General features: G+C 33.9%; 1 protein-coding gene across 1 annotated transcript; it reads right to left on the reverse strand.

The window, feature by feature from the left end:
* Nucleotides 1-666: 666 nt before the first annotated feature.
* On the reverse strand, nucleotides 667-21,763 carry LOC127128704 (protein DOWNY MILDEW RESISTANCE 6). Its single transcript, XM_051058081.1, has 3 exons — nucleotides 21,249-21,763; nucleotides 1,144-1,465; nucleotides 667-1,047 (listed from the first exon to the last, which is right to left on the reverse strand). The coding sequence occupies exons 1-3, from the start codon at nucleotides 21,698-21,700 to the stop codon at nucleotides 814-816; spliced, it is 1,008 nt and encodes a 335-aa protein (XP_050914038.1). The 5' UTR covers nucleotides 21,701-21,763; the 3' UTR covers nucleotides 667-813.
* Nucleotides 21,764-22,093: the final 330 nt, after the last annotated feature.

A 22,093-nucleotide genomic window follows, 5' to 3' on the forward strand; every position in this document is an offset into this window, starting at 1 on the left:
TAACCTAATCCTTTGGTTAAAACCATACCTTTGATCACTCTTCTACTCACCTCCCCCATTAGTTTTCTGAACTACGGAGCTCTGAATTTCTCATTGCACTATGAGGATACGTAGGCATGAGGGGCCCAATCCTCACCGAGCACTTTATCTATTTCTCTTCTTTCCCCATTCTTTGCGATTAATCTTTAGTTAACACCTATTCGAGCGAGAATAATCAAAATGGTTCCCATGGAGTACCATGGATGTTTGGGGTGCTAATACTTTCCCCTTGCATAACCGACTTCCTTACCCAGTATATCTCTTTTCCCCGGGTTTTATCACTGTTTTCCCTTCCCTTAGGGGATAAATAAAGTTCAATGGTGACTCTGTTGTATGTTCGAGTGTGCGATACGTTCGGGTATATTTCCGCTAGCTTCAATACCATATGCTAGCCAAATTTGAAGTTCAAAAATACTTTTTTTCTTATTCGTTAATGATCAAAACATGGTTTTACATAAAATTACAATACTCTATCATAAGCAAACATATGCTAGCCAAATTTATGCCATAAAGTGTGACAATCTTACATGAGACAACAAAGGAACGTTCGATGAAAAAACATATACTAATCTTCTGATTGGTTGAGTAACATGTCTAATTTGAATAAACTTGTAAGAGATAAAAGAATTTAAAGAGAAAGTTGCATAAGTATTTGAGGTTATATAGGAAGCTCAATAGTAGTTACATAACTAAATCAATAAGATAATCAAAACTAATTGCTAACAAACTTTGAAATAGATTAACTAAATGGATAATAATTACTTCATGGAAAGATTATAAGAGCAAGTAAGGTTCAATATCAGGACCTTTGCTCATGAAAAATCTCAAAAACTCTTCAAACGTGATGGACTTGTATATTGGAGGAGAATCTGAACATGTCAAAGACTTTGCAGGTTCTATAATATTTTCGTTTGTTGGGCGGATGAAGTATGCGATAGTTGTCCTCGCAGTTTTTGAATTTGTCACAACTCGATGCTCAGCTCCGATAAGCCTTCCATTACTAATGATCTAGTGAATGCAAATTAATGTTAGCATAAATGATAAACAATCAAAGAAACTAGAAAAAAATATTAAGATGATAGCTAGAAATATGTGTATATATACCTGCATAAGAAGTCCAATGTTAACCACAAAAGCATAAGGAATTGTCTCAACAAGAATCCATTCGCCATCCTTGAAAACTTGAAGAGAATTTATATCTTTATCTTGAAAAAGAATCGTGACAAGGTTAGGATCTCGATGCTTGGGAGCTCCCAAGGTTAAACTTGGCTCAGGACAAGGTGGATAGTGATGAGCTAGCAATAGTGGTTTTTCACTAAATTCAGCATAGCAATATTTTGGGTCAAGTCCTAACCCTTCACATAGAAGTTCCAAAATTTTGATCCCTAAGACTCTCAGTTCTTGTGTGTATCTCTCAACTACTTCGCTGAAAAAGTGTCATAACAAAAATTGTTAAATTTTGTAGTGAAGAATAAGTAAAAATGAGTTTCATTCTCTTCCTTTGTTTTTTTTCTTATATAATGAATGTATATTTATCATAAAATAAGTTATTTTTATGTATTAGTTTTTTTATATTAAAAAAAGATTATGTTTATGTCATATATACACTAAAAATGTGTTAAAATCCCATAGATCTAGATTTTTTTTCTTGTAGTGAGAATAGTTTTTTTTATCATCATCTATCTATATTGAGTATATTTATAATGGATTTTACATTGTAGCAACTGTGTTTTCCCTTGGTTATCTGGATGTCTTTCTTGTATTATTATATTTTTTTCATTTTATTTTGTGAAGTTGTATGGTATTGAGTAGTCCAGATGAGAATCCATTTCTAGTTAGAACAATTCAGTTCTAGCTGAAGTTAACAAAGCTCCACCTCCTCTTCTAGTAGATAACAATCCAGTTCTAGTGATCTCTTCGTCTGTTTTGCACATGAAGATATTATTCCTCCAAGAATTTATTGGGGGAATATTCAAAGCCTCTTTATTCTTTCAACTTAAGCAAAAGTTTTTCCAAGGCCAACCTTCAAGCAATCTCCTTTGCAACCGTTAGTACATGGATAAAAGATGCTCTTGAATATTCACTAACTACAAGCCAACCTAATCATGCAAGGAGTTGTCGACCTATTGAATAATTTCTACAACTTGGTACAACACCAAAACTCTCAAATCATAATGGACCAAATACTCACAATCGAAAACAACATGCAATGCTCCCCTTCGAAAACCAATAATACGTGCAAGACCGCTTTGCAACATCACAACATAGAGCAGTTCAGAGGTGGCCGAGTCGTAACCAAAGCAGAAGATATCATATTCCCCTATCTGAATTCGAATGGAGAAGTGACAATCACGATCTACATGAGGTTTTCCTTCCACGTAGCCCTCTAGCACACCACTCTCAGAAAAGGGAAAGGTACAATGAAGATGCTAACCTTTGAGCGGAAGAGGAGCGCCGTCTCCATACATATTCTTGACAACAGAACTCTAAGGTCTTTTGAGAAGCCCTCAAAGCTAAAAAGTAATGACAATACTAAAAATCCATACAAATATGTTGAACATGTTGACAATAGGTTGAATTATTACCACATCCAGAGAGTTGTGAAATGTGAGCTCTATGTGTTGACTCTTAAGGGAGCTTCTCATCCCTTCTTGGAAAATAGCCACTCTATAGGCATAGGTGAGTCCCCATTACATCGACCTCAAAACAAATTCAAACTTGGGGGCATGGAAAGGGTCTCAACCATTGGTCGAATATGGTTCACAGAAATGTCCAACAAAACCTTTGGGAGAAACCTCAGATATTATAAAATTTTCAAAGAAATAGCTAAAACCATTGGTAAGTTAACAAAATGAGAAAAATCCATGAAGAAATAATCATGGAATTCATTTACAACAACTATTACACCGCTTGCGGGACAGGACAATCCAAAAATAAATGTCACAGTACTATCATGTTCGGCGTTGGACATATACCAAGACCCAACCTTTCGGAGTCTTGCTCGGGCATCTAATGTCTTAAAATGATCCTTCCTCGTGAGATACCCCATAAACATTCCTACTAATGGAACTCCTCCAGTTACAATCGGCGGCGAGTATATAACACTTTCTACCATAAGTCGATCCAGAGAATCTCAAACTTTCCCTTGAATTGGGACAAAAAGGTTTACCGCGTTCACACCGACATGTGACCTTGTATGCAAGATTATGCAAGTAGTTTGCCTAAAATCAACGACCACATGCAAGGGGAAACCCTAGGCGTCCTCTTCATTTGAAGCATCATTTTAGAGCCTTTCATCTTATCTCCAAATAAAATATTAATTAAGAAAAAACAATCATTATCATATAACAAGCTAAAATGAAAAGAGGAAGTCTCCCTTATTACCCATTGAAAATGACCTTCCCATCCTCCCTCAAAACTAATCCAGTAACAAACGTGTCTCTATGAGTCACTTCTTTTGTGTCCTTGGCTCCGCCCGTGAAGGAACAATGTTGTCAACATAGCCCATATCTACGAATAAGGCTACCAATTTCCTCGTCATATAGGTTTCTTCCTACGAAAAGTCATCCAATGTATAGACATAAGACTGAGCATCTACAAAAAAATGTCTTTGGTGCCATAACTTGGAGAATTTATATAAACATTGATAAGGCAACTCAAAATATATGTTGCAAAAGCTATCACAAGTCACCTAGGTAATGGGGATAACTAGATAGTTTTGATCCTTGAAGTAATTCAAGCTCTCTAAATAAACCTCAAATATCTTGGTATTATGCCTAAGGAAGATCAAACCCTGACCCTGGGTTGTATCACCAAAACTCCATTAGGCTTTAAATATATGAAAGAAGAGTGTTAAAGATGGCACAACTTTCTTGTATTTGCACCAATATGGAAAGACTTTGATATAAATCCAGTTCACCAGATATAGTTATGAACGAGTAATTATCAGATGGTTTAAAACATTTTCTTTAAATTCGTTGAAGGGGAGGTAGAAAATTATAAAAAAGAATCACTCATGAAAAGGAACAACACACTTATACCATCAAGTAAGGAGTTCTTAATGTTATTTTAATGATTACCAATTCAGTGTGTGACATGAATGCACCCCATTATCAAATAACCACATGTAGTCTTGGCTATGATAAAGTGATTCTATGAAGGAATTGTGAGTTCGTTGTTTTACACTCCCCTCGTATATACTTGATCATGTATATGACTACTCAAATCGATAGAAGCATTGTGCAATAGTGTGTAGGCCAATTTTATTATATATTTCTCTACCACTTCTCATGGATTTAAAGGTAGAATATCTCCAATTTCCTCGTGTTCCATATTTTTTTCCTATATTCTCAAGCTTGCTAGCAATGTTTTGCAGATGAATTATTGTCAACACCATTAAGGTTATTAAGTTCATCAAATCTTATTTCAAAGGCTATAAATTATGCTTGTAAATCAACCCAACTAAGATTTATTTGATCACCAAACTTGACTTCCACTAGATTATAGTCAACATCTAGACCATTCAAAGTTTGGGTCATCATGTTAGAGTTTAAAATAGGTGACCCTGTAAGTTTCAGCTTGTACATAAGAGTCCTCATCTTCGTTAGATATTGCTCCATTTTAATATCTACTTTAATAGTGTTGTCAAATTCTTATTTTAGGTAACTTTTTGTTGACTTTGTATGTGCTTCTGCAAGATTTTGAACTTCATCCCGGATTTCCTTTGATGATTCACATTGTTGTCATGTAATTTATTATCCATCATAGGAATGCTTAATCTCAAACAATTCAATCCTTATATTCAAGGTTAGTTTTATTTGTTGTTTCATATAATGTGATGAACTGATTTGATCACTCTCCCCCCCCCCCCAACATATAGACATGAATTTTTAAGCCTATAATTATCGAAGGACTAATGACTTCCATAGATGCTAGTTGTCTATGTTCAACTTGACATAAATTATTATGGAAATGTGTTCGTGACAGATGTCATAATTGTTTTGAAAGGATAATTCAAGCTTAATGCTCCGATGCCAAATTATAAATGGTGAATAATTTGATGGGTATTCCATTTCACTAACAACATTTAAATATAAAACATGAAATTCATACATTCTCTTATAATTGTGTCATAATTGTTGTGAAAAACACATAATGCAAGTGTTGTATCCGAGTACTGCATTTTTGTAATCGGGATACCACAACATTGAAAATTGTCTTTTAGAACAATTGAAATCGGGTACTGTATTTTGGCATTTGGGTACCGCTGTATTGAGAATTTATTTTAGAATACGTGTACCTGGGTAACAGAAAATTGTATCCGGGTTAAAGGCAACATATTTTAGTATTTTTTTCTTCTATTAGATGCTTGCATCCCAATTAATTGTATTATTGTATATATACCTTTGAGGTATCATTGTAATGAGAATGTTGAATGCATGTTTTCACCCTCAATTATACTCTCTCTCTCTCTCTCTCTCTCTCTCTCTCTCTCTCTCTCTCTCTCTATATATATATATATATATATATATATATATATATATATATATATATATATATATATATATATATATATATATATATATATATCCACACTCAATTATCTGATTTTCACCAACCTTGTGTTTCCAAGTTCTAACATTTTACATCAAGATCCCGGTTCAATCCACTAAACACCTAGTGTGAAACATGGATTTTATATCCAATGAAAGAATCTGTATAAACTTACCCATCCCTGATGAAAAAAATTATGACAAATGGTGGAAAAAAATGAAGGTTTTATTTGGCTACCAAGATGTTCTTGATGTGATCAAGAACGGTGTGAATTCTCTTGGAGAATGTGCAACTGATGCACAGTGAGCATAACATAAGGGAGAAAAGAAGAAAGATTTCAAGGCGTTGTTTTTAATCCATAAATGTGTTTATGTGAATAACTTCGAGAAAGTTAGGGATTTCAAAACATCGAAGCAAGCAGGGGAAATCTTAGAGAAGGCATACACAAGGGCTTACAAGGAAACTGTTGTGAGGTTACAAACTCTTAAACGTCAACTTGAGTTGATTCAAATGGAGGATAAGGATATCATCAATGATTTCACAATGAGAATTACTCGGTTGGTGAACCAAGTAAAAGCATATGAAGAAACTACCAAAAATCAGTGTGTTGTTGTGAAAATATTGTGTTCTTTGACTGCAAGATTTGATGACATAGTCGTAGCAATTGAGGAATCGAATGATGTTGCAACGATGAGAAAAAAGGAGCTACAAAGATCTCTTAAGGAAAATAAGAAGAAAACGGAGGAAAGAAATGTTGATAAAGCAAAGGTTTAGATCGCTTTACAAATCTGTTTCAATTAGAGAGATAAGAAGGCGAAGGGAAAGTGTCCCATGAGCAAAGGTAGAGGAAATTTTGAAAAATATGATGGAAAAAAGTCTCAAAGTTCTAAGAATTCAACATTTTAAAAGGGTAAAAACAGTGGTAGTAGGGCTTCTAGATCAAAAAACTCTAGAGGAAGCAATCTAAGAGGTAGATGTGGAAGAAGAATGGTTGACAAGAGTAGCGTGTAGTGCTTTAATGGTCAAAAGCTTGGCCATTTTTCAAGAGAGTACAATTCCAACAAGAAAGAACCTCAAGAAGATGAAGTTAGAGTTTCAAGGCTAGATTTTGACGATGTGAAAAAACTCTTGGTCATGATCACTGACAGGGAATGCAACAGTAGCAGGCTGCGGGATAACAACAATAGTTTGAAAAACACTGCATAACCATGTTGTAACCGGTTATATAAATGTAGTAACTGGTTAGATGCTGAAGAAAACACAATTATGACTTTGAAAGAAGCAGTGTAGTGAATCAATCAATGGTATTTGGACTCTGGATGTTTAACGCATATGATGGGGATGAAATATTGGTTTGTTACAATCAATTGTGCATGAAGAACAAAGTGAAGTTCACGAATGATACCACTCTAGCAACGGAAGATATCGATGATGTATCTATCAAGAGAAGGGATAATGGACATTCTTTGATAAATGATTTGTTTTATATTCCTAAAATCAAGTGTAACCTTCTAAGTATTGGTCAATTGCTTGAGAAGGGTTACAAGATTCATATGGAGATTAAGGTGCTACACGTTATGGTTGCAAACACGGTTTTGGTCCTAAAGGCTCCTATGGCTCCCAATAGAAGTTTTAATGTTGAGTTGAAGGTTATAGGGCATATATGTCTTGCTATAACTTCTAGTCGAGAAGAGTGGATACGGGACTATAGGGCTTGGGCATCTCAATTTCCGAGATTTCAATCCTTTGCAAAGGAACAAAATGGTGACAGGGCTGTCATTGATCAACATATCGGCTGAAATTTATGAAGAATGTGTGCAAGAGAAGCAATATAAGGGAAAATTCAGCAATGATATGGGTTGTAGAGCCAACCACCACCTTGAGGTGGTGTATTCATATGTGTGTTGACCGATGCAAGTTGATTAGATTGGTGGAAATAGATATTTTGTCACATTCATAGATGATCATAATATAAAGCTATGGACATACCTAATCAATAGAAAGGATGAGGTATTCTAAGTGTTTAAGAAGTTTAAGTCCATGGTTGAGAGGCAAAGCGGTCACAAACTTAAAGTTCTCAAAATGGACGGTGGAGGCGAATATGTCTCGAATACTTTGGGAGGTTTTGTAATCAATAGAGCATATTACTTGAGGAAGTACCACCCTATACACCGCATCTAAACAGTGTTACCTAAAGGAAGAATCGTTGGATTATGAACATGCTGAGAAGCATGTTAAAAAGGAAGAACTTTCTGAAGGAGTTATGGGGAGAAGCGGTGTCCACGACTTTATATTTGTTGAATATGTATCCAACAAATAAGCTTGACAAGATAACACCAAAGGAAACATAGTCTGGATTTAAATCGGATTTGAATCACTTGAGAGTGTTTGGTTCGGTAACATATCGACATCCATCGTGACAACTTAGAAAGAGGTTGTATTATAAGGGAGAATTGATGATACTTGTAGGATATCACTTTACCGGTGGTTACAAGTTGTATTATGGAGTGAATAAAAGAACCGTGATCAACCGAGATGTCATTTTTGATAAAATCAAGAAGTTGCAGTAGACTATACCTAGTTATCAGAAATTTGTACATAGTTACAACAATTAGAAAATAGTCTATTAAGTGCTTGATAATGCAGAAGCAGCCGTCGTTGAAGCCCAAATTAAAGAGAATGTGAGAAGATCAACAAGGAAAAAAGGTTTGCCTCCAAGACTCCAAGACTGTGAGCATCTCCAAGATAATAAGATCAATGATATATTGTGACTTTTTCCATTTAGTACTTATGGACGAATTTGAACCCGTTTAAATGGAGAAGGCCTTAAGTGATCAAAAATAGAGTTGTGATATGAAGGAGGAGCTGGAATCGATTGAGTTTCAAAATCCGAGAATGGAGCATTATAATATTGTCATTACTCCGGATGAACCGAGGATGCAGTTGTAGAAGAATGAGGATGAGTATAGGATGTTGATTGGATCCTTGCATTACTTGTGTAATATGCAACCAAATTTAGTGTTTAATGTGGGTGTTGTGAGTATATTCATGGAGAGACCGAATGTGTCTTACTTCGACGCAGCTAAGAGGATTCTAAGATAAGTCAAAAGATCTATTGGCTACAAAATTCTTTTTGTCACAATAGAATTCAAAGAGGATTCTAAGATATGTCAAATCATAATTATGTTTGGTGAAACACTAATTTCATGGTGTTCAAAGAAGGAATTAGTAGTAACACTCTCTTTTAGTGAGGTCGAGTATATTAACGCTACATTGTGTGTGTGCCAAGTCATGTGGTTGATGAATCTGTTGATGAAATTGGGCAGCAAAGAGGGTGACATTATAACACTCATGGTTTATAACGTTAACACTATAAACCTTAATGAGAATACTATTGCATATGGGAGAAGAAAGCATATTGAGACGAGGTTTCACTATTTTAGAGAACTTGTTAGTGAAGGATAGTTGAGATTGGAATATTGTAGAAGTGAAGACCAAGTGGCTGATTTTCTAACCAAAGGAGTCATAATTGAAGTGTTCAAGATATTGAAAAAGAAAATAAGAATGAGAGACTTATAGCACTTGAATTAAGGTTGTGTGTTGTAAAAATTACATAATTCAAGCGATGTACCAGGGTACTGTGTTTTAGTAACCAGGTTACAAATGCATTGAAAATTGTCTTTTAGAAAAACTGTAATCGGGTACTATGTTATAGAATATTTATACCCAGAATAGAGGTAGACAATTGCAATCTTTCCAGTTTTTTCTGTTAGTTGTTTGTATCCCAATTAATTGTACTTCTGTATATATACCTTTGAGGTATCCTTGTAATGAGAATGATGAATTCATATTTTTAATCTCCCTCTCTAACACAGACACACACATGCACATACACACACACAACACACAACACACACACACACACGCACGCACGTACGCGGGCACATACACCCCCCCCCCCCCACACGCACACACACACAACAAATTTATTGTCACGATGTTTCTTAATTCCTATGATATATATATATATATATATATATATATATATATATATATATATATATATATATATATATATATATATATATATATATATATATATATATATATATATATATATATATAAACAAAAACATATATTAACACATAGTTGCAAAAAATACTTATTTTTTCTTTTGTATATTTTCACTTGTGTATATCAGTGTCTATTATTCAATTGTTAGATATACAATTAAATAAAAAGTTATAAATTGTACATAAATATAAAATATTATCATTTATGTTTTATCATTAAAATTATATTTAAGGTTAATATTTTTTTAAAATTTATACAATTCATTCAAAATCATATTTCACAATAATTATTTATTTGCACTACTATAAAATATACTTATGCTAACATGTTATTATCTAGGTTAATCAGTTAATCGAGGGCGGCGGCATTTTTTTACGGACATATCACTACGATTAATAATAAAAATGGTAGAGATATGTTAAGGCGTACAAGTTTTGAATCGCAACTCCATCATTTTTTTCGTTTTCTATACAATAAAGGGTATGTCCATTAATTTATATATTTATATAAAAAATAAAAATAATTTCACCACGGGTTTATTTGTCAATCATGGTTATATGTCACATAAAATTAATATGCTTCACTATGGTTGATATTTTCAATTGTGGTGAAATGTTTTTCTTTAAAATTAAAACATATCTGATTTAGGTTATTTTCTTTAGAACATAAGTGCCCTAGCAAAGAATAGGTGAAAGCGATAGCGAAACATACTTCTAAACTTTATCATCTTACAATGCGAAAGTGAGCGCACACGAAGGAAGTTTCTTGGTCACAATCTCTTCTTCAATTTACAATACATTCTCTATTTCATCACCTTTATCACCATTCATGTTGAGTTTTAGGTTTTGGTATTTTTAAATATTATAATGTTGTGAATAAAAATCGTTAACAAAACCATACCCTATGTAGTTTGTATATGAACCTCTTGTATATTGTGTGAATGTATATTGTATATATGTGAGAGTGTTGTTGTATATATGTATATGCATCAAATAACCATATTAGTATGTTGTGTGTAGCATTAGTGTGTCATTCATATATGTGTTGTTGTGATTAAATGATATTGAGAATGTTTTTATGTTGTTGGGAATATTATATATTATTTTGATTGAGTGATATGAAGATGAATATTGTTTTATAACTTATTGTGTTGTTGTATTATTAAATGATTCTACAAATTTTTGATATAAATTTCATAATTTATTATGAATTGTGTATCTGCAGAAATATAAAAAAAATCAAAGAAAGAAATATTCCATCATCTATGCTGTGATGGAATTTGTCAAAATTATACAAAATGGAAGTGGCACGATTAAGTGGATAAAAATTAAAATGTGAGGTCACAAAGACATGAAATTAATGAAGATATGGATGATCGATTAGAAGATATTATCTATGATATTGGAGAATCTTCTTTCAGAAAAGCCCATATTTATTATACTTTGTGTAGTGGTAAGGATACGCCTTTATATAATGGGCGCACAAGTTTTACATGATAGTCTGTGATGTTAAAATTGTTTAATCTAAAGGAAAAAGGTGGGTGAATGGATAAACGTTTCACGAAATTTCTTGATTTATTGAAACAAATGTTACCAGAAGATAATAATTTTCCGAATCGCAGTTATGAGACCAAGAAGATATTGTTTCTAATGGAAAGAGTATGAAATTTTGGATCAATGTCTGAAGTGTGGTAAGTCACGCTATAAGGTGAAGGACAAAAATGGTGATGACTATGACGATGTTAGCAAGAAGCGTCCTCTTGCTAAAGTGTTAAGGTACTTTCCAATAATTCCAAGGTTCAAGAGACATTTTTCTAATGAGAATGACACAGAATATTAGATGGCATGCAGATGAAAGAAAATGTGACGATAACATTTGCCATGTAGATGATTATTTGCAATGGAAGAAAATTGATTCGTTGTTTCTATATTTTGGCCTTGAACCAAGAAACCTTAGGCTTGGGATTGCCACAGATGGAATGAACCCCTTTGGTAATCTGAGTACTAACCATACTGTGTGGCATGTTCTTCTCATGATTTATAATCTATCTCCTTGATTGTGCATGAACCGTAAGTATATCATGTTATCTATGATGATTTCTGAAACAAAACAACATGAGAATAACATAGATGTTTATCTAAGTCTATTAATTGAAGATTTAAGAATTTTGTGGGAGGAAGGCATTGACGTTGATAATATGTATGCAGGTGAAAAATTTAAGAAGCGTGCCATGTTTATTTACATAATCGACGATTTTCCTGCATATGGTAATTTGACTGGATACAATGTCAAAGGACATAAAGTGTGTCATATATGTGAATAGAGTACTTATTTTCACCAACTTTAGTTTGAAAAAAAGACCGTTTACATTGGGTAGCGGAAATTTCTAAAACCAATCATCTTTATCGTAAATTGCAAAAGGATTTTAACGGAGAGCACGAGTTTGAAATTGCTCCTAAACATGTAACCATGAATGAAGTTTATGAATGACAAGAACACCTTACTATTGTATTTGAAAAGAATTAAAAAGGGCCCTTTGTGAGAAATATTTGGAAAAAGAGATCGATGTTCTTTGATTTTCTATATTGGTCTAGCCTCGATATAAGATATTGTCTTGAAGTGATGTATGTGGAGAAAAATGTGTGTGAAAGTTCGATTAGAGCACTTATAAACATTTCTGACATGAATAAAGATAGTAATAATTACCGTCCAGATATGGTGGAGATGGGTATACGGCAATAGTTGCCTCCATAAGAAAGAGGGAAAATAACTTATTTGTCTTTGGCATGTCACACTCTATCTAAAAAGGAAAAGAAAAGTTTATGCGGGTGTTTGTATCAATGAAAGATCTCAAATTAATTGGATTTAAATCTCATGATTGTCATGTCTCGATGCAACAACTTCAACCAGTGGCTATCTGTGGCATCCTACCAAAAAATGTGAGAGTAACTATAATATTGTGTAAATTAGAGATGTATTTCCCTCCATCATTTTTCGACAATACGGTTCACTTAATTGTTTATCTAGTCAAAAAAATCAGATGTTGTGGTCTAGTTTATTTAAGGTGGATGTATCCAATAGAGCCATACATGAAGATCTTTAAAGGATATACGCATAATCATCATCGAACGAAAGCTTTGATTGTTGAAAGGTACATCATAGAAGAACCTGTTGAGTTCTTTTCAAACTATTTGTCGGAAGCAAAGTCTATAGAAATTTCAAAGTCTCATCATGTTGATAGATATGGAGGTAGAGGTGGTAAAGGCTTAAATGTTATTTCAATGCATCTAGATATATTTCTTCAAACACATTTATATATATTGAATAATGTTGACGAAGTTGAACCTTACTTATCTACTCACAAAAGATTTATCAAGGAAAAATATCCCCGAATGAGTGAAAAATGATTGTTGAAAGAGCATAACAAGAATTTCATAAGTTGGTTTGATGAAAAGATTTTTAATGATGATAGTGCATATGAGACAATTAAAAGGATGTCACACTTGCCAAATATTAATGTAGTAACTTGGATTGCATACAACATTACTAATTTATCATTTTATATAAAATCAAAATATGATCATAGTATAATGAAAAATAATGGGGTTAGGGTTGAGGTTGAATCCATGTATTTCGTTAGTTCGAAAGATAAGAATCATATATTGGCATCTATAACGTACTTTGGGGCCATTGAGGAGATTTGAGAGTTTGATTATGTTTTATTCAAAGTGCATTTATTTAAATGCAAGTGGGTTGACAATAACATTAGTGTACAAACTGATGAGTTAAGATTCAAATGAGTTGACCTTGACAAAATAACTTATATGACTAAACTATTCATCATGGCTACCCAAGGCAAACAAGTGTTTTATGTGACTGACCCTTATGACAAAGGAGAGTCAATTATTCTCCAAGGAAAACACATTCCTCATAGTGATGAAAATCATGATATAAGTTTTGATATTCATTTGATTCCTACTTACGCAACACAAGTGCCTACTTCATATTAAGAAATTGATATAGATGATGTGCATGCTATTCGTAATGATCATGAATAAGACACATGAAAAAATTAACAAGTAAATATTTTGTATTGTTTATTCATCATTTATTGTATGCTATAACTTCTAAGGTTATTTACTAACAAGTATTATTATTTGAAATTATAGGTGTTTAAAGTTAATACTCTAAGAGACAAAACACACTCCCTTCGTTGTAGATATTATTTGATGTAATAATATGTAAATTGTATGTTATTTTATACAATATTGGTGTTGATATAATATATAATTTTTTATTCTTAATGTAATTTTTGGTTTTGATGTAATACAGTTCTTGAGTCATTTTATTTGTCAATTATAGGTATAGTTCACAAATAGTGTGCGTTGCTGTTCCAGAAAAATACAGGTTAAAAAATTGAGAATTTCGTAAAATAAAAGAAATTATATTAAAAAATAAATAAATCATTTTACTAAGGTTGATTATTTTAACTGTCATATCCAAATTAAAGAACCTTCAAAATAGCGTTGATGTCTATCAAATTCAAAACTTTAAATGATTTCACTCTCGTTGTTTATTTTGACAGATTATTACCACTTAGAATAGACCGTCACTTCCTAAGATGTTACTAAGAAAAATTATATATTAGTTTAATTAATAATTCAGAAAAATTATTAGTTAATAATTCAGAAAAATTATTAAATTGGCACAACTTTTAATCAACTTTAGATATAAATTTCTTAGTATGATGTTACTAAGAATGTGACAGACACAATGTTTGATTCTGACATATAACTTTCTTAATCAACTTTCAGGATAATATATAATCGATCTCAAGGAAAGAGGTTGTATTTGTCAACACATCAATTTCCACTATCAAGAATCTCTTAATCCAATTGAAATTTTTTATGTTATCGTGATTGCTATCCAATAATAATTTATTAATTTAATTAAAGATTAACCTAAACCTCAACGATTAAATAATTTTTTTATTTTGCAATTTGTGAATACAAAACAAATAAAACAATTTATTAATGACTCATTTTTCTATAGCAAATTTTTTATAAATAATATTTAGCCGCCTAATCCTTGCATCCATACTATATAGCTTTAATATCTTATGGTCAATAAAATTATTACTAATATTTTAAACTTTAAAAAAAAATAAAAATAACATAAGAACGCACACTTATATATATGCTTTATTTAATTCCAAAATAGATTTTATTTTATTTTTCTATAATGTATCGGAATAAATAAGGGTTAGGAGTAGGGATCTCCCACCAATAAACTTAATTTTAGTTAAATGGAGACGGAAGTTTCAGGTATGTGGTTTCATATTCATGTGAATATATATATATATATATATATATATATATATATATATATATATATATATATATATATATATATATATATATATATATATATATATATATATATATATATATATATATATATTATTTCAGTTTTTTTTTCTCTTAGGAAAAGAATTAGTTTATAGATGATAATTTAGAAAAGTTTTGGAAAGATACTTGGGATGAATCGATTTTTCTTAAGAATAAATTTTTCGACCTTTACTCAATTTTCACTCGGCATGTTGGGTTGGTGGAAGAAATTGGTCGAATGAAAATGGAAATTTTGTTTGGGATCTGAGATGGAGGAGAACCTTTACTATGTGTGCGTGTTACATGTAGTTGAGAATCTTCTCTATATGCTTCAAAGTTCTACCCTCTCTTAGGATATGGATAGTTAGAAGTAAAATCATACAAGAGATGGTGTATTATTTGTTACCTCTTCTTACCATGCTCACTTGCACCTTCGTATCCATTTTTTATCCTCTGATCTAGTTGAGAACTCGACCATCACCCTAATATGAGTTAGCTGAGCCACTTATAAGGTGGTGGTATTTTTTTAACAGCTTCATAAAGAGAAACACCCTTTTAGACACAACTTGTTCAGATGAGGATGATTGTGGATGAGATATCTTGTGACTATGGAGTTTGGTGTTGGTGCAAAGGTAGAATGAATGATGAATGGAAATATTCTATTAAGAGAATGACGGCTACAAAACATGATAAAAGTTACAATGATTGTCACCCTATTTATAAGCTAAAACTAGGGTTACTAGAATAGGATAAAATACTAAAATACCCTCTAACAAACTTAGGGGCTAAGAAAATAGTACAACTAATAAATATGAATTACTTCTAATACCATCCCTTAATTCATATTCCATCAAAACTTGTAACACCAATTCCATCCCTTAATCTGAGAAATTGATCAGTCTTGATAGCTTTCGTCAGAACATCTGCCAACTGTTTCTGAGTGCTGCAGTGTACAACTTCTAACACTCCCCTCTGAACTTGATGTCTCAGAAAATGATACTTGGTCTCAATGTGCTTGCTTCTCCCATGCAACACTGGGTTTCTGGCAAGATTGATTGCAGACTTGTTGTCAATCATCAGCTTCAGAGGTTTGTTTATTTTAATCTTCAGATCCTGCAGTAAATTCAGAATCCACACAGCTTGGCATGCAGTAACAGCACCTGCAATGTATTCAGCTTCACAAGTTGACAACGCCACAACAGGTTGCTTCTTGGAACACCAAGAAATGGGACCTCCCAGAAATTTGAATAAGTACCCAGACGTACTTCTTCTGTCAACTCTGTCTCCACACCAATCAGAATCTGAATAACTCAGAAGTTCTAACTCATCCTTTCTTCCAGAAGGAAATAATACTCCATACTTCAGAGTTCCCTTGATATACCTTAGAATCCTGACAGCAGCTTGGTAATGGGACCACTTAGGTTTACTCATGAACCTACTAACCATCCCAACTGAATAGCAAATATCAGGTCTGGTATTGCACAAATACCTCAGAGAACCAACCAACTGTTTGAAGGTTGTAGCGTCCACATCCTTTCCATCAGAGTCAGAATCCAGTTTCTGATTTGTATCAGAAGGTGTGACAGCAATCTTACAATTCTTCAGATCAAATCTCTTCAGAAGTTCTAATTCATACTTGAGCTGATGCAAAATAATACCTTTCTCAGAGTATCTGAATTCCATCCCTAGAAAGTATGTCATTTTGCCTAGATCAGTCATCTCGAATTCATTCATCAGAACTTTCTTGAACTTGGCTATCTCCTGTTCAGAACTTCCAGTCAGCAGTATATCATCAACATATAAACATACCAGAGTCATATTTCCTTCAGAAGTATGCTGAACATAGACACCATACTCCATCTCACATTTCTGAAAACCTTGCTTCTTGAAAAATGAATCAATCTTCTGATTCCAAGCTCTGGGCGCTTGTTTCAATCCATATAGAGCTTTGTATAATCTGTACACCATCCCTTCCTGATTCTTTTTCACAAATCCAGGAGGTTGTGACACGTAAACTTCTTCTTCTAATGGACCGTTCAGAAATGCAGATTTTACATCTAAATGCATCAGAGGCCAATTCCTGTTAGCAGCTATTGCAATCACCATTCTGATTGTTTCATGTCTTGCTACAGGTGCAAACACTTCAGAGTAATCCAGCCCAGGTTTCTGTAGAAATCCTCTGGCTACCAACCTTGCTTTATGTTTGCCAATTGAACCATCTGGCTTTAACTTCTGCTTGAAAACCCATCTGACGCTGATGGCTTTCTTGTCTTTTGGAAGTTCTGTCAGCTTCCAAGTCTTGTTTCTCTCTATAGCATCAAGTTCTTCTTTCATGGCCTTCAGCCAGAGCTTCTGCTTAAGAGCCTCTTCTGTACTTATGGGTTCAGAGTCTACTAACATGGCACACTGAATAACTTCTCCTTCAGAGTCTACTTCAGTGTCTTGCAGCATGTCAAATTCTGCATATCTTCTGGGGATGTTTCTGATTCTTTGTGGTCTCTGAACTTGTTCAGAGTCTTGAGCTTCAGAGTTTCTAGCTTCAGATGGTTGACTTCCTCCAGAGCTTTGATCATCTTCAGGGTCTGGCATATTTCCAGAGTCTGAATTGCCACCAGAATCTGGATTACCATCAGAGTCTGGGTCATCAGAGTCTGGGTCATCAGAGTCACCTTCATCTTCTGAGTCTTCTCCAGAGTCAGAATCACTATCAGAATCAGAATCAACGTCAGAGTTTACTCCAACTTCAGAAATTCTTAACTCTGACCTTTCTTCAGAAGTTCTAACATCAAAATCAGATTGAGACTTATCCCAATTCCAAAATTCTGATTCCTTCACAATCACATCTCTGCTGAATTCAATTTTGTTGGTTTCTGGACAATAGAGCTTGTATGCACCTGTACTGTGGTACCCTATCAGAATCATCACTTTGCTTCTATCATCCAGCTTCTGTCTTCTGACTTCTGAAACATGTTTATAGCAAACAGAACCAAACACCTTCAGATGACTAACACTTTGCTTATCTCCAGTCCACTTCTGTATTGGAACTATTTCCTTCAACTTCTTCGTAGGACATCGGTTGAGTACATACGTTGCAGTGGCAACAGCTTCTCCCCAGAGCTTCTGAGGAAGTTTCTTCTCCTTTAGCATGCTTCTCACCATATCAAGCAAAGTGCGATTTCTTCTTTCAGCAAGACCATTGTGTTGAGGGGTATAAGGAGCAGTAACCTCATGCTCAATTCCATTCTCCTCACAGAACTTCTGGAACTCTTTGGAGTTATACTCACCTCCACCGTCAGTTCTAAGAATCTTCAACTTCTGACCACTCTGATTCTCAGCCTTCATTCTGAACTTCTTGAATTCATCAAACACCTCGTGTTTAAACTTAATAAGGGATACCCATGTCATTCTTGTGAATTCATCAACAAATAACACAAAGTATTTATTCCCTCCAATCGATGCTACTGGAAATGGACCACACACATCAGAATGTACAACTCCTAAGGCATGTTTTGCTCTTGGAGCAGTTTCTGACGCAAATGGCAATCGTGGTTGTTTTCCTTCCATGCAAACTTTGCATGACTTTTCAGGCTTCTTAATTGAAGGAATTCCATGTACCAACTTCTTTGAATTCAGATGTTTTAAGCTTCTGAAATTCAAATGACCAAATCTTCTGTGCCACAACTCACTCTCCTTCTCAGCACTTGTTGCACTAAGACATTCTGAGTCTGCAGTTCTGACATTCACCTTGAATGTTCTATTCCTTCCCTGTTCTGACTCCATAATCAATTTCTGATTGCAGTCATACAGCTTCAGAAGATTGTCCTTCATGGTAACTGAAAAACCTTTCTCAATTAATTGTCCCACACTCATCAGATTGCTTTTGATGCCAGGTACATACCACACGTTCTGAATCAATGCTGTTTTCCCATTGTTCAGAATCACTCTGACATTTCCCATACCTTCTGCATTAAGATATTTGTCATCAGCACATCTGATCTTTGTCCTCTTTTCAGAGTCAAAGTCAACCAGCCATTTCTTATTTCCAGTAAGATGATTTGAACAGCCAGTGTCCATATACCACCAGTCTATCAGATCCATATCATCAGATTCAGAGGCCATCAATAGCACAGATTCGTCATCAGAACTTCTGGCTATATTTGCTTCTTCTGATTTTCTCTCCTTGTTTGACCAACAGTCTCTAGCAAAGTGACCAAACTTCTTACAACAGTAACATTGGATCTTCTTCTTGTCATACTTCTCTTTTCCCTTCTGAGCATTCTTTTGTCTATCAGAGGTTGAGCTTTCTGACTTCTGACCACCATCAGATCTTCTCCTGGCTTCTGACTGCTTCTGATACCTCCTATCAGAAGTTGCTTTCAGAGCCTGCTGCTCTACTTCCCTTTCAGAAGTTCTTTCAGTCAAACGCAACTCTTGCGCTTCTAGACTGCTCTGCAGCTCTTCAATTCTCATGGTGCTCAAATCTTTGGAATGTTCTATTGCTACCACAATGTAATCAAATTGAGAGGTAAGGGATCTCAATACCTTCTCCATGATTGTTTCTTCAGAAAGAGTTTCTCCACACGCTTTCATCTCATTAGTGATCAGAATCACTCTGGAGATGTATTCAGAAACTTTCTCATTATTCTTCATGTTGAGATTCTCATATTGCTTTCTCAAGGACTGAAGCTTCACCTTCTTCACTGATGCATCACCACCATAACATCTAACCAGTGTGTCCCACGCAGCCTTTGCTGTCGTTGAATCTGCAATCTTCTCAAACACATTTACATCAACACATTGATGAATGAAGAACAATGCTTTCTGATCCTTCTTCCTTACTTCCTTCTGCGCGTTTTTCTGTTCATCCGTCGCATCTGCTGCTACCGGAACATAACCATCAGTGACAAGATCTAGAACATCTTGAGCACCGAACAGTACACGCATTTGGATCATCCAACGATTCCAGTTTTTACCGTCAAATACTGGAAGTTTGGTGTTCATGTTGCCGTTTCCGTTCATCTTTCTACCTTGCACAGTACACTCAGATTTCTCACAGTGTTTCCCAACCCACATAATTAAAATTCTGATCAGATTTTGTTCAAGATTCAACACGAATCTAAGAATCAAAATCAAACACACAAGACCTCACGTTCACTCGTGTTTCCCGTGTTTCCCTAATGAATCCGAACCGGAGCTCTAGATACCAATTGTTGGTGCAAAGGTAGAATGAATGATGAATGAAAATATTCTATTAAGAGAATGACGGTTACAAAACATGATAAAAGTTACAATGATTGTCACCCTATTTATAAGCTAAAACTAGGGTTACTAGAATAGGATAAAATACTAAAATACCCTCTAACAAACTTAAGGGCTAAGAAAATAGTACAGCTAATAAATATGAATTACTTCTAATATTTGGTTGAGTCAGATTCTCATCTCTGTCACTTGTGAGTTAGTTTTGTGTGTCTAGTATATGATCTTTAATTAGTTAGGTGAGTTAGTTTTGTGTGTCTAGTATATGATCTTTAATTAGTTAGGTTGGCAGGTGGCTATTCCTAAACCATCATAAACTCCTATTTGAGTATTTTCTCTCTTTAGATGGCAGGCTAAGTCAATGGGTGGTTTTTCTATGATTTGACATGTTGTCTAGTCTATTTAGGTTGTTCGTAAAGATGATATCTTTAATGGTGTCTCAATGATTGTGAATAAAGTGGAGGAAAAATATATATTTTTTTCAAAAATGATTTCTAGGTAGAGTAGAATTGGATTCATGTACTTTCTCTAATTACCTTCAGAATCTTATCATCAGCATAAATCAATAGCATATCGAGTGTTTGTCTTGATTATGAAATTTATTGTGGTTTTTGATTTTTTATCTCTCTTGGTGTTCCCTGATTTTTTTATTGTGGTTATAAAACTTGAATCCTATGAGTAAGGTTTCTCGTTGCTAAGATATTTTTGTTTGTTAGATTCATATGTTTTTTAACTGTTACGGTGTTTTTCTCTTTAGTGGTTTTTCTTTTCTTCTATCTTTTGTTTTTCTTTGAGGTGATCCGTTTAGTACTCTTTGTGTCTCGGTGTTTTTCACCTCTTTATAAATATATTATTTTTTTATTAAAAAAACAAATTATTATATTATTGAAGTAAATTAAAAATAAAATGAAACGAAAGAAATGAGTTGTGTATATTACCTGTATCTTGCAGGCTTTTGTGGCCAAAACTCCATGAACTCACCAGATGGTGGACAAAAATGTCTTAATGTATCCCTCCAATATTGAACACAATCCTTGTTTTTAATTTCACGACTTGTATAGAGCATGCAACTTCCATTAGGGTCCCTTGAACTTTCACTTATCTTTTCTACTTCAGACATGCCATGAAATTTCTTGAAAATATCCATTGTATCATCCATCAACTCCTTGGAAACTCCGTGGTTGATAACCTGGAAAAATCCATACTCCTCGGAAGCTCTCAAAACTTGCATTAATATTTCAGCATGATCATGTTCCTCAAGATCTATCACCGGAATCGCCTTGCCGGAGATGACAGAAGCTGTGCCAGGTCTACTTTCCGGCGGTTGAACATAAGATGAAGGCACTGAGGAATGAAGATGAAACCAGCTTGAGACAAGCATGTTATCCATGTTCTATAATGCCTTGGTTCCTTGAATTCGAGAGTTTAAATGTGTTTTATATGTTTGTATCGTTTAAAGTCACAAAGTTTACCTTTATATATATTCCATTATGTCATGAAACATTAAAATTTAGTCTTATCAATGAACATTAGAATAAAAAATTTAAAGGCATTACCTACTACTATATAATAAGGTAGATATGGTGTAAGTTTAGAATAACTTTTTGTTGAGTGTGTAACAAGTTTTACAATATTATTACAATACACTTGCACAATTGACTTATGAAGTCTACTAAAATAAACATTGCCAACTCACCCATCATCATCAACTTAAATGAATTAATAAATCTAAAATTATCTTGATTTTATATATTAATGAAGGGGCAGTTTAGAGTGATTGAAT

Source organism: Lathyrus oleraceus, chromosome 3, assembly GCF_024323335.1.
Source record: "Lathyrus oleraceus cultivar Zhongwan6 chromosome 3, CAAS_Psat_ZW6_1.0, whole genome shotgun sequence".
NCBI classification, from domain to species: Eukaryota; Viridiplantae; Streptophyta; class Magnoliopsida; order Fabales; family Fabaceae; genus Lathyrus; species Lathyrus oleraceus.

Coding starts and splice junctions, on each gene's coding strand:
- LOC127128704 (XM_051058081.1), bottom strand. CDS start 21,700: ATGGATAACATGCTTGTCTCAAGCTGGTTTCATCTTCATTCCTCAGTG. Junction 1,466..21,248: donor CAAAAGCCTGCAAGATACAG/GTAATATACACA, acceptor ACACTTTTTCAG/CGAAGTAGTTGAGAGATACA. Junction 1,048..1,143: donor ACATTGGACTTCTTATGCAG/GTATATATACAC, acceptor TGCATTCACTAG/ATCATTAGTAATGGAAGGCT.